General features: G+C 42.9%; 1 protein-coding gene across 1 annotated transcript in view; it reads right to left on the bottom strand.

The window, feature by feature from the left end:
- The window catches only part of MLLT3 (MLLT3 super elongation complex subunit), a 273,917-nt gene extending 263,155 nt beyond the window's left edge, over nt 1–10,762 (bottom strand). The window contains exons 1-2 of the mRNA XM_012449995.2: nt 10,493–10,762; nt 8,903–9,083 (exon numbers count right to left, since the gene is read on the bottom strand). Of these exons, the coding sequence (XP_012305418.1) occupies nt 8,903–9,083; nt 10,493–10,504 (193 nt within the window). The 5' untranslated portion in view covers nt 10,505–10,762. The remainder of the gene's footprint in view (nt 1–8,902; nt 9,084–10,492) is intronic.
- Between the last annotated feature and the right edge of the window lie 1,663 nt (nt 10,763–12,425).

Here is a 12,425-nt window from a genome sequence, read left to right as displayed (position 1 = left end):
ATTTATATCTCCCTCAGTCTTTCACTATATCCTGCATATATAATGCCTTTTGGTTAAGCACATCACTTTGGCCAAAAACTAAATTCTTAAATAAGACCCTAAGCTGAGAGAGGAAAACAAAACAAAGTAATGCACATCAATTCAATAAAATTAAAAGCTTGTCTATGGCAAAAAGACACCATAAATCAGGATAAAAGGAAAAAATGAAGCAAGATATTTTCAACATAAATAACAAAGGAAGAAAATCCTACAAACAAGAAAATGACAAACATCCCAATCTTTTCTTAAGAAAAAGGATAAAAAGAAGTTAATAAAGAGGAAATCAAAATAGTCTATATATAATAATGCTTAATTCCATTATAAAATAATGCTTAATTTGCTATTCTGAAGTATCATTTATCAGATACTACTTGTGTTTTTATTATTAATAGAGTAATAATGTAAGCGAAATGTAAATGAAAACAAAAACCGAATTTCAACTATGAAAAATAGGAAATATTAAAATAGCCAAAACTGGCAAGGATATAGAGGAAAAATGGTACTCATTTCTTGACAGAGTATACACAACCTGTCACAACCACTTTTTAGAGCAATCTGACAACAGGTAGTACAAATGAAGACACACATGCCCACAACTCTACAACTCAAAATCTAGGCCTACGTCCAAACCCTTGCTCGTCTGCACAAGGTAACATGCACAAAGATGATCACTGCACAGAACAGAAAATGATGTATTTATTTCTTAATAGGAAAACAGCAAAGTAAAGTATACAATATATTCCATGATAAAATACTAAGCAGAGGAAATTAAAGAGAATGACGTGCCTCTACAGATGAAACGTAGACAGGTTCAGAAACGTAATTGAGTGGGGGGGGGAAGCAAGATGCAAACGGATTCACTCATAAAAATATTCTGGTATTAAATAATGGCAATGGTCATACAACCTTACGAATATACTAAAAACCAGACTTGCACACTTTATAAGGGTGAATTTTATACATGAACTATATCTCAATTGAAAAAAAAGATTCACTAGCATGATTCTCTTCATGCTGATTTTAAGACACAATATATTATTATTTGTAAGCAATATAAATGTGCAAGATAAATGGAACGGAAGAAAGACAGAAGAGTCGGAAGAAAAGGCTGGGAAGCATTTTTAAAACATGATCTGCATCTATAATAGTTAATTCTCTAAAATCCAAACAAGGAATCAAATATGATAATATGTAAACATTTATTCATTCTTGGTAGTGGAGATTTGAATGTTTGTTATATCATTTTCTGCATTTCCCCAAGCTTTTTTTTTTTTTTAAATTAAAAAAGCAGCCATGGACTACAAGGAGCAAAAAAGGCACATCACAAAAGACAAACGGTAAATAAATACATATAAGGAAAGATACGTGGCACTGCTAATCATATAAATGGAAATCAAGGTGAGGTAGCTTTTCCATAAGGATTGGCAAAGATTTTTTAAGCTGTTAATTTCCAGTTTATATGCCTGAGGAAATATAAACTGGGACAATCTTTTTGGAGAAAAGTTTGGTAATATGTAACAAAAGTTTAACTCTGTATACCTTTTGACTCCACTACCTCCCTTCTAAAAATTTAACATAACAAAATTATTAGACCAACCATGAAAATGAATGTCAAAGATGTCTATCACAGTATTATTCATAACAAATTAAAACTGGGAACAATCCAAATGAAGTATAATAAATCCATACACGACGTAATGCCAGAAAAACCCCACAATTTTAAAAGATGTATGCCACAAGGGTAGGAATGTTCCTCTGTGCTTTAACCCCAGCTTTAAGAAGGGTGCTAGGGCCGGGCCCACTGGCTCCTGACTATAATCCCAGCACCTTGGGAGGCTGAGGCGGGAGGATCACCTAAGGTCAGGAGTTCAAGACCAGACTGGCTGACATGGTGAAACCCTATCTCTACTAAAAATATGAAACTAGCTGGGCGTGGTAGCACACGCCTATAATCCCACCTACTGGGGAGGCTAAGGCAGGAGAATTGCATGAATCTGGAAGGTGGAGGTTGCAGTGAGCCACGATTGCACTCCAGCCTGGGTGAAAAGAGTGAAACTCTGTCTTAAAATTAAGGAAGGAAGGGGAAGGGGAAAAGAAAGAGGAAGGGGAAGGGGAAGGAAGAATGGGAGGGAGGGAGGAGCTAAAGAAAAACACTTTTTGAATTAACATTAATTAATAGTTAATATTGATGTGTATGTGTATATATATAAAGACGTCTAACATATATTAACTATGGTTATATATGAAAATTTCAGGGCCGGACGCAGTGGCTCATGTCTGTAATCCCAGCACTTTGGGAGGTCGAGGTGGGCGGATCACAAGGTCAGGAGTTCAAAACCAGCCTGACCAACATGGTAAAACCCCGTCTTCACTAAGAATGCAAAAATTAGCAGGGATTGGTGGTATACACCTGTAATCCCAGCTACTCAGGAGGCTGAGGCAGGAGAATCGCTTGAATCCAGGAGGCAGAGGTTGCAGTGAGCCAAGATCACGCCACTGCATTCCAGCCTGGGTCACAGAGCAAGATTCCATCTCAAAAAAAAAAAAAAAAAAGGAAAGAAAATTTGAAAATTTCAGATAATTTCTCTTTCTATGGTTTGACGTTTCTACAATAAACACAGATCTATATATCAGGAAAAAAATGTATTTGCATGTTAAAAAAAAATGAACAAGGTTCTTCATAAAAGTTACACCACACAACTGTGCCATGTGATTTCCCAACTTCTATAACATTTCTTTTGAAGATTCAAAACAAGATCTGTATCTTAGAACTATAAAAGTGATGTTAAGTAGTGCAGACTATCTGTAATAAATGACTAGAAAAGCAGGAAAGGGGCCAAGGTTGGTCCATGGAAGACCCATGGGAAAGAAACCTCAAAGAACCAAGAAAGGGAACAAAGGAACTTTAACGCAAAATTATCAAACCAATTGATATCCCTGCCAGGCCCTCTTCACAGAGATAAGTAGTTCTACAGAGGGGCACCTACAATAATGAATATAAAAGACTTCTGAATAATTCAGGTAATGTATCATGGAATAGACAGTGATAGGCTGGGCACAATGGCTCACGCCCATAATCCCGGCAATTAGGCAGTTAGAGGCTGGTGGATCACCTGGGCCCAGGAGTTGGAGACCAGTCTGGGCAACATGACGAAACCCCAACTCTACCAAAAAAGAAAAAAAAAAAAATACAAAAATTGCCAGGCATGGTGGTCCATGCCTATACTTTGAGCTATTTGGGAGGTGGCTTGAGGCCAGGAAATGGGAGGATGGCTTGAGTCCAGGAGGCAAAGGTTGCAAAGAGCTGAAATCACACCACTACAACCCAGCCTGGGTGACAGTCCAGACCCTGTCACAAAAAGAAAAAAAAATGGACAGTGATATTAACTATAAAATATGTCCAGAAAAACCCAAGTTTAAATTATCCTTTTCTGAAAAAAAAAGTTAGGTAATCATTCAATGGAATTTAATGAGGCAAATACCTTGGAAGATTTACCTTTTCTCTTTCCATTAAATAAGTTTTTCTTAGCAAAAATAATAACAATCAGTTTCCACGTATTGGGCAATTTACGTATGCCAGATTATATGTCAGATACGTTCTACCAGCAGTTCTCAGAGTGTAGTGTTAGGCAGGATCCCTATAATCTTTTCAGGTTATGGGTGACATTAAAACTATTTATATAATAAAATCATCTATGAAGTTATGTGCCTTTTTCGTTCCCATTCTCTCATGAGTAGCAGAGCTTTCCAGAGGCTACATGACATGTGATAACACAACAAACAGAAAACAGAAGCAGGTAAGAGGACCTAGTTGTCTTCTATTAAAACAAAGACATTAAAAAAAAAAAAAAGTAAACAATGTCCCTCTCGTCACAATTTTTTAAGAAAATGTTTATTTTTCATTAAAATGTTACTTTTATGTAAACATGTAATAAGTTGTTACCGTTACACAAATTAATTTCTTTAAAATGTCTCCATTTTAATTTCTAATACAGTAAAATTAATAAATATAACTTCCACAATAAAAACTCTTTGGGTTCCTCAATTTATAAGTATAAAAGGGTCTTAAGCCCACTAAGTTTGAAAACAGTTGATTTATATTTCAAACTCAATTTATGAGATAATAGTTCTATTTTATCATCATTTCCATAATGCAAATGAAAAAACAGATACGGAAGTAACTTGTCTAAAACCACACAAGTCTCTTAAACCAACATTTGAATACAAGCCTGTAATTCCTAACCCTAACTTCTCTTCATCTCTAAGCAACAATAGCTACCCAAGATAGTAAAGATCACTTTTAGATGTTTAACTTTTAGATAGCTACGTTAATCCCTATTTTAAAAGCAATATTCTATATTGGTTCTTTATTCTTTGTCTTTCAGTTTTAAAAAGTAATGTGTGCTCATTGTAATGCTTTAAATATACAGTTAACTTTTTTAAAAAATCAAACACTACAAAAATAACCTCCCATCACCACCACCATAAGTAGCCACTTAAGAAAACTACTGGTAAGAGTTTGATGCCTGCTAATCCAAATTTATTTATACACATACTCATGCATACACATACATGTACTTCTTACCTGCACAAGCACTCATAAAAAATGAGATCACAATGTTTTAGCCACTTGTCTTATTTCACCTAATTCTTCTTGAAGATCTTCCTGAATCAACAAATAGATGTACCTCTTTTTATGGATTATCATCATTTAATTCTATCCAGTTGAGGGCCCCCATATGGCTTGCTTCCAAATTTTGGCTATTACAAAAACAGTCACAAGACACATACTGTATCTTTGCATATTTGTGAGAACATATTTGTCAGAAAATTCCTAGAATTAAATTTGCTAAGCTAAACAGTATAAACATTAAAAATCTTAATAGGTCTTGCCAATGTTCTCCAAAATACCCCTGCCCAATTTACATTCTCACCCACAGAATATGAGATTTCCTCCAACAATTCAACTTTTAAGTACCTTGGAAAATTACACTTTATGTGCTTCAAAATGCAAAGTAGTAAAACTGTTCTCACTGGTCATCTAAATTTAATACAGAAACCTACACAAATAACACTCACTGAATGTATCAGAACAGTCACCCATCTTTATTTTTTTCCCTCTATCTTTTACTTATTTATTTATTTTCTGAGAAGAAGTCTCACTCTTGTCCCCCACACTGGAGTGCAATCGCACAATCTCGGCTCACTGCAACCTCTGCCTCCCAGGTTCAAGCCATTCTCCTGCCTTAGCCTCCAGAGGAGCTGGTATTACAGGCTCCTGCCACCATGCCCTGCTAATTTTTGCATTTTTAGTAGAGACGGGATTTCACCATGTTGCAAGGCTGGTCTCAAACTCCTGACCTCGGATGATTCGCCTGCCTGGTCCTCCCAAAGTGCCGGGATTACAGGTGTGGCCTCCTTACACCTTTCAAATGACTCAGAAGAGAAAATACACCAGATGCATACAAGATCTTCAGCTAGTAAACCCTCAAATATTAGCCACCCGCATAAAGACTTATCCAAATTATTTCAGAAGACCATTTAACACAAATCAAAACTATGCAGTAAAGCTGGGCTCAACACTTAAAAGAAAATCGTTGGAGTGAATTTATTAAGCTTTATCTGCCAACTCAAAGGACTAAGGCTACAAATAAAAAGCCATCAAATCATACCAGTGGCCAAATTAGCTTTCATAAAATAATAAGCAACAGATTTCATATTATAAATGTCAGTGAAACAAATTGCAATAGTAAAGATGGCTGTAATTGGAAAGGAAGTTCACTCAAATTCACATCATACTGAAAACAAAAACATTAATATTTTAAATGAAATGTTTTGAATGTGAGTATTCATTTCAGTCATATCAGACTAGTACAAATCTTTGGTGCTAATAAATAAGATATTGTCTTTATTTGTAGGTAGTTTTAAAATGCATCATACTCTGACCTACCTGTTCTGTCATGGCTAATAGATATTCCATGCTTCACCATTTCATCAAAATCTCTTTTCTAAGATTTTGTGGTAGTAGTTTTAAATTGAAGGTCTCCCACACTTCTTTATGACAGAGCAAAACCTCATTATTTCAAATCCAATTAGCTCAATTCTGAAATGGTATACGTAATTCTCATTAGGCAACAAGTTAAAAATACTATAATTTCTTCTCCTTCAAGTTCTAATATTACCATAAAGTAAAGGAAATCAACCTGAAAATCAATTCACTTTTCCAAACCAAAGATTTACAAAACTAAGTACTCATTCATCTTTGTGGCTGAGCAGTTCATCCTCAGTCCTAAGGTTCAACTCTGTTTAGAAGCTACTGTATACAGTGAAAGTGATTTAGATTGTCATTATTTATAGCCAACACAGCTTATTTATTACAGAATATGAGCATTTCTTTTAAAGATCTTATAACTCAGATTTTCCACAAATTCATATTTGCAGTTTCTCCAATTTCCAAATGGTAGAATTTTACTCTATCACTTATAGATCTACGATATAGCTAACATAGCACCTTAAAAGGTACTGGAAGTCAACACAGAAATTCTTGGCATTCTTATTCTATATTTATTCTTATCAATTGAAAGACTTTATAAGCCAAAAAATAAGTCCCAGGATTAAGTGGCATGTTTGGTGCTGCTTGAACTTACAACTAACTATTCCCAATGAACAGAGAAACCTTCTCTGGCAATCTGAATCATGTGTAATTACAGTATGCAAAGTCTCTCCTGGGCTATGTAAGCTGGCACTTTTCCCAGGACTTGTCACATCATGGGAAGCACGCATACAAATAAAAATCCAAAAATAAACATTTTAAAACAATGGCTTACAGACTGCATAGAGAAACTCCACAGTTGAGTATAAAAATTAAGGAGTCCAACCAACAAGCAGACATCTCTAACCAGAGACCTCTGACAAGGCATCACTGTTATCAAGCAGCTTACCACACCTAGCAACAACTCCCAGGTGTGGCCTATGCGAGCAGCACCCTCATATTCCCTCAGGCTAAACAGAAAATCATTAAGTATAGGAAATAAAAGTAACATCAATGCACACATCCACTGAAGCAGAGAAACAATGGTAAAATAGAGGTTGATCATCTTTAATTTCATAATGCTAAGTTGATTGTCAAGATGCCTAAACAAAGTTACCTTAAGAGCTTTATCTTCTGCCAACTGAGTTGATTTTCCTAATAAATGTTGCTTTTTGAAAGCTTATTTCACCTTGAAGTGAACTACAGCCAAGTAGTAGTAATAATGTGTATCAAGGACCTTAGAAGGTGGTTTCTTTTGTTTAAACTTCTCTGCTCTACAGATACATGGAAAGGGAGAGAGATTCCAAGAAGGATCCCACCAACCTCATCATTGATAGAAACTTGACATCGCTCATCCTTACCACCGTTTGGAGGAAATACGAAACATAATAATCTCTGACTATATTTTAACATAAAATGCTAATAAATTTCAAATGTTATTCCCTATAGGCCATGCATATTTCTAGTCCTCTATTCTAATACTGGATTTATTTATTAACCATCCAACAAAGTCCATCAAATTCAACTGTTCAAGGTTTCAGGAGGAGTTATAACCCAAACCACAATCCTGCTTCCCATTACATGAGCTCTGGAAACAAAAATAAGCACCAACACAAACCTCTGCCACCTCTAAGGCACAAGGCATTTCTCCTTTCTTTATTCAGCCCCCTGAATGTTCAATAATTTCCACATAGCTCTAAGCGGAATGGATTTATTATGATGTTACTCTAAGAAACGGCAGGAGTTCTAGATGCCAATAAAGATTACCGATCAAATGGAAGATAACTACTAACCACTGTGTCCACTTAGATAAATAAACCCGCTCACAAACAAAGCACCTTACTGTATTTGTACTGTTACCTCCACTAATCCAACTAAAACAACGAGACATTAGCTTTCCAGAGGAGGAAGGGAAAAGAAATCGGGATTTCTCAAGCCCTCTTAAAATTTCTTTCAAAATGACACTCCGTTTCATTTTTCCAAAACTGTCCTGCCCATTATGGAAAATGTTTGGGAGTGCAGAGGCCCAGCAGGATTATGCAAACTAGACTCCAAGGCTAAGAACCAAGGTGGGGAGGGACTGAAGCAAAAGGCAACATCACATCGTTCCTCTGAAAGTTAGCTTCGACCTTTTCAAGAACCGTCTCCCTGCAGATCACATCCGGCAGACACTTTGGAACGTTGCTCAGAATCAAAGGAGCAGTCAACTGCCACGCAGGAGTGGGAGGGAGGAACAAGTAAGCCCCCCAAGTAAACATAAAATCCAGACTGGAGTGGGGTGTGGCGGTGGGCAAGCCACAAAAACAAAAGTCTATGGCAACTGGCACCTGGTGCCTCATACACAGAGAGGAAAGAAGAGAAGACCCTAAAGAGAAGCGACTTGCCCAGATCGAACAATAACTACATCCAATACATTATTTGCTAGTAACACAGGTAAATCTCAATTTCTCTAGGAAAATAGAAAAACGCGCAAAGTGTTTATTCCCTCCAGCCTCACTCCCCACATCTCCAAACCCAACAACTAATTGCACCTTCCCCACAGAACCTGCGGCTAACCCCAGAGGACTGCTGAGGGCTGGCTTGGGATGAATAAACACTCGACACCTGACGGTCCTTTCTCTGCCGTGACTTTCACCAAGCCGAAGTCGCGCGCGCGCGGGCGGGAGCCGGGACCTAGCCCGCGCGGCGCCGCGCACCCGGATTCCGAGGCTACGCCGGCGAGCGCGGCGCGGGGGGCGGGGAGCGGGGCAGCGGGACTGCCCGGGCCAAGCGATTGTTTTCTCGCCAGGCAAAGACATTTTTTATCAAGCCCCTTTTGTATTCGAGCCCTACCTCTTTTTGGCCTAGGAAAGCTTTCGTGCAAGTGGAAGACGACTTTCTCCACAAAGTGCTGTATGTTACTGTGCTCCGGGCCGCGCACGAACACCATCCAGTCGTGGGTGAAGCCCTCCACGGTGGGTTTTTTCCTCACCTGGGCGCGGTGCCCTAGCTCCAGCTTCACCTGCACGGCACACTGCGGGCAGGGGGAGGAGAGACAGTCGTGAACAACAGGAAGGCGACGTTTCGGCAGTGAACGTTGCGCCTGACATTTTTTTTCCTCCTTCTTGAAAAGCACATAAAAGGAAACGGCGGTGCCCTCTGCATCCACGTTTCACGCGCGTGGGCACGCACACCCCACACCCCCAAATATACCCGCCAGGCCGGCCCGGCTCGACCCCAGGCGCCCAGGGCCCCGCATCCACACCGGACAGGATTGTAACGGAATGTTATCCCCAGTCGGGAAGGGGGTCGGGGAAAGAGGGAGAGCACACTCGGCCACCACAAGCACGACAACAAATGCATCGGAAACAAATCAGAAGGCGATGCCGGGGCGGTTTCCCGGCGTGGGAGGGGAGGTGGCTGGGACCCAGGGGAACCTAAGGGTTCCCGGCGAACCTCCTCCCCGAAAGTACCGCGGCGACAGGCACACGCCGAGGAAGTCTTTGTGTACGTGTGTGTGTGCGTGCGTGTGGAGCGCTGTGCCAGGCGGAATGGAAACTACAGGCAGCCTCTGCTGATGGGCACAAACTCCCGTGCTCTTGCCACGGGGTTCGTGCACAAAAATAAGACGTCGTCACTCTCACACACACACACACACACACACACGCCTGCAGGAAAACATGCCGAGGCATCCATAACTTAAAGCACCCCGCACCCCCCAGCGAAAAGCCCCAGGCTATCGACGCGGCCAGTCGAACCGAGCCCCCGCAACACACTTTCAAGAGCCAAAGTGGCTCCAAAGTACCTCCCACCTCCCCCCGAAAAATGAAATTCAGAAAGGCAAGGCGGCGGGCGGACAGCCGTCGAGCCTCGGCTCGCGCACAGCACCGCCCGGCGCTGGGGCAAAGTTGCGTGCGGCCCCGCTGCTGTCAGCCCCGCACACTCCGGCTCACACACGCGCGCGCCACGGAGAACGCACCATCGTAGCGGCGGCGGCGGCGCTTTGCGGAGGTGCAGCCGCCGAGGCTGCTCGCCGGGTCCCCGGACTGTGCCCGCAGCTCCCGGCGGCGGCGGCTGAAATATGGCTGAGTTATTATTCGCCTCCTTCCACCGTGTGTGTGTGTGAGTGCGCGCGTGTGAGCGAGAGGGAGTGTGTGAGTGCGCTTCTCGTGATTGCAAAGAGGCGAGGAGGGAGGGAGGCAAGGGGGGGTGGAGGGGCGAGTGTGAGCGTGAGTGTGTGTGTGTGTCTGTGTGTGCGCGCGCGCCGGGGGGGTGGGGGAGGAGGGGAGCGGAGGCTGAGGGAGAGGCGGCAGCTCTCTGCAAGCCGTACCAACCTTTCTCTAATTGGAACCGCGGAGCGCTGGCGCTGTCTGGGCTGCCGCGGCGCAGGGCGAGGAAGGAAAGGGGGGGAGGTCTTTTATTATTATTTTTGCGCGTACTTACCGAGCTAGCCATGCCTGGGGGCCCGGAGGTTTGCTGGGGTGTTGTGTGGTACCCCCCTCCTCCGCCCCCACTCAGCTGTAATTCATGAAGAGGCTGCTATGAATGAGAGCGCGCCCAGGAGCGGAGGGTAGATGGCGGACATTCTCTGCCTTTTTCCCCCCCGCGCTCGCTTGCTCGCTTGCTCGCTTGCTCGCTCGCTGGCTTATTAAACTCAGCCCCAAAAGCAAAAGCAGCAGCAGCAGCAGCAGCTCCAGGGTAAAGAGGATGATTCCGGAGCATGCGCCGTGGCGCCTGACACGGCGCTCCGAGCCTCAAGGGGCGGAGGGAGGGCTTGCGGGCGGGGCCGAGCGCGCGGGGAGGCCGAGCGAGCGAGCCAGGGGGAGCTCGAAAGAGCCAATCACCTGCCACCTCCCGAAACCCCGGCGGCCCGTAGCGCCACACTGGAACGCCTCGCTTAAAGTAACAGGTTCCTGCTGGGGGGCTGTCAGGGAGGGGCACCGGAGTGGGGAGGGCGGCCAGCTGGGGAGCCATCCCAGCCCCTGTGTAAACTCCGCTCGCCCTACAATAAAAAACGGATTAAAACTGCTGGAATGTAGCCACTGCTTAGAGCCCCCAGCAGCCGGAGAAGGGGTGTTAAATCAAGTCTTTAGTTAGCACGCACGGGGAGGAGGGAGTGGGCTTTTACTTTCCACCACATATTTCTGTGGTTTTGTGCTGAAAAGACAAGAACTCACACCCAAACAAACTTATTTAAAGAGAGCGAGAGAAATGCCATCCTGCAAAAAACAAGCATGAAAATAGCAATCGCTGAGGCTGTTCTAACCCGCTACGATCTCCTGGCCCCCTGCCCCATCCACTCACAGGCACCCGCCCACCACCCTCACTCCCCGCCCTCCTGCCATAATTTGAAAATGAAATGAACAAGGGAGAAACAAGGATGCTATTTCCTTGGAAGGGAACGCCTTCCTTGTTGGTAATCCCCTGCAGGGAAGCGTCATAAAGCGGTGCCCAGGTGAAGGCAAGACACCTGGGAGTACCGGGTACATTCCCTCGGGGACCAGGCTTGGAGTTGTTTTCTTCGGGAGGCTTCCCTTACTGACAGCTTACTGAATTGCATCAGAACGTGGAGGATTGTCCTCTGAGGACGCGCTGGGCAACCGGGCGTCTTAAAATAGCAGATAAAGTTAATACTGACTGTAATGTGCATAAATTGGATTATAATCTTTAGGCGGATTGGTGACAGCCAGCGTAATCCATCTCTGGGTATTAATCCGGTTAGAATCCTGGGTGACAACCAGTCGCAGGAGTGTTCTCAGAGTCGCGCTTCTGCAAATGTTATCACTCGCGTTGTATTTGGTCTTAGTGGCCGGAGACAGAACAGCTCTGCCACGCGTGGGGCGCGGAGAGGAGTACCGACTATATTAGCTTCCTTTAGAAGCGCAGACAACCTTTAAAAAGGAAACGGATAAGATCTACATGATTGATTTGAAAGTGAAAGATGGGTGTGACTTTGGTTCGTTAAACAAAGATCCTTGCATCTTCATAGCCCTTAAACCTCTTTTGCCATCTCTATCTTATCTTTACTCCCCTTTTTCCCTGGCCTCCCAACTTCTTGCTAAACCTTGACTTCTCTTCTCTTCTCCTTGCCTTCCTTCTTTGTCTGTCTTCCTTTTTCTGACTCAACTTTCTTGCTTTCCTCTTTTCCCTTTTCTTCCCTTTTCCACAAAAGCAAGTTGTCTCGGCCCTTAAATTGAGGACAGCAGAATAGCGGGGAGGAGGTTACCTAGTGCGTCCCGGGTCCTCGCTGTTAATTTTTAATTCTCCAGCAGCTCTCAAAAAGATCCTGGGAATCAGGTCGGACCACTTGGAACCAACCTTAGTTTCCAAACTAGCAACCTTCCAACTCGACTTTTGATCCCCTAAAACTGATTCC

This window comes from Aotus nancymaae, unplaced genomic scaffold, assembly GCF_030222135.1.
Source record: "Aotus nancymaae isolate 86718 unplaced genomic scaffold, 86718_ANA_hifiasm-v0.15.2.pri h1tg000003l, whole genome shotgun sequence".
NCBI lineage: Eukaryota > Metazoa > Chordata > Mammalia > Primates > Aotidae > Aotus > Aotus nancymaae.
Note: the sequence above shows the minus strand (reverse complement) of the source record. Positions and strands in the feature narration are given on the sequence as shown.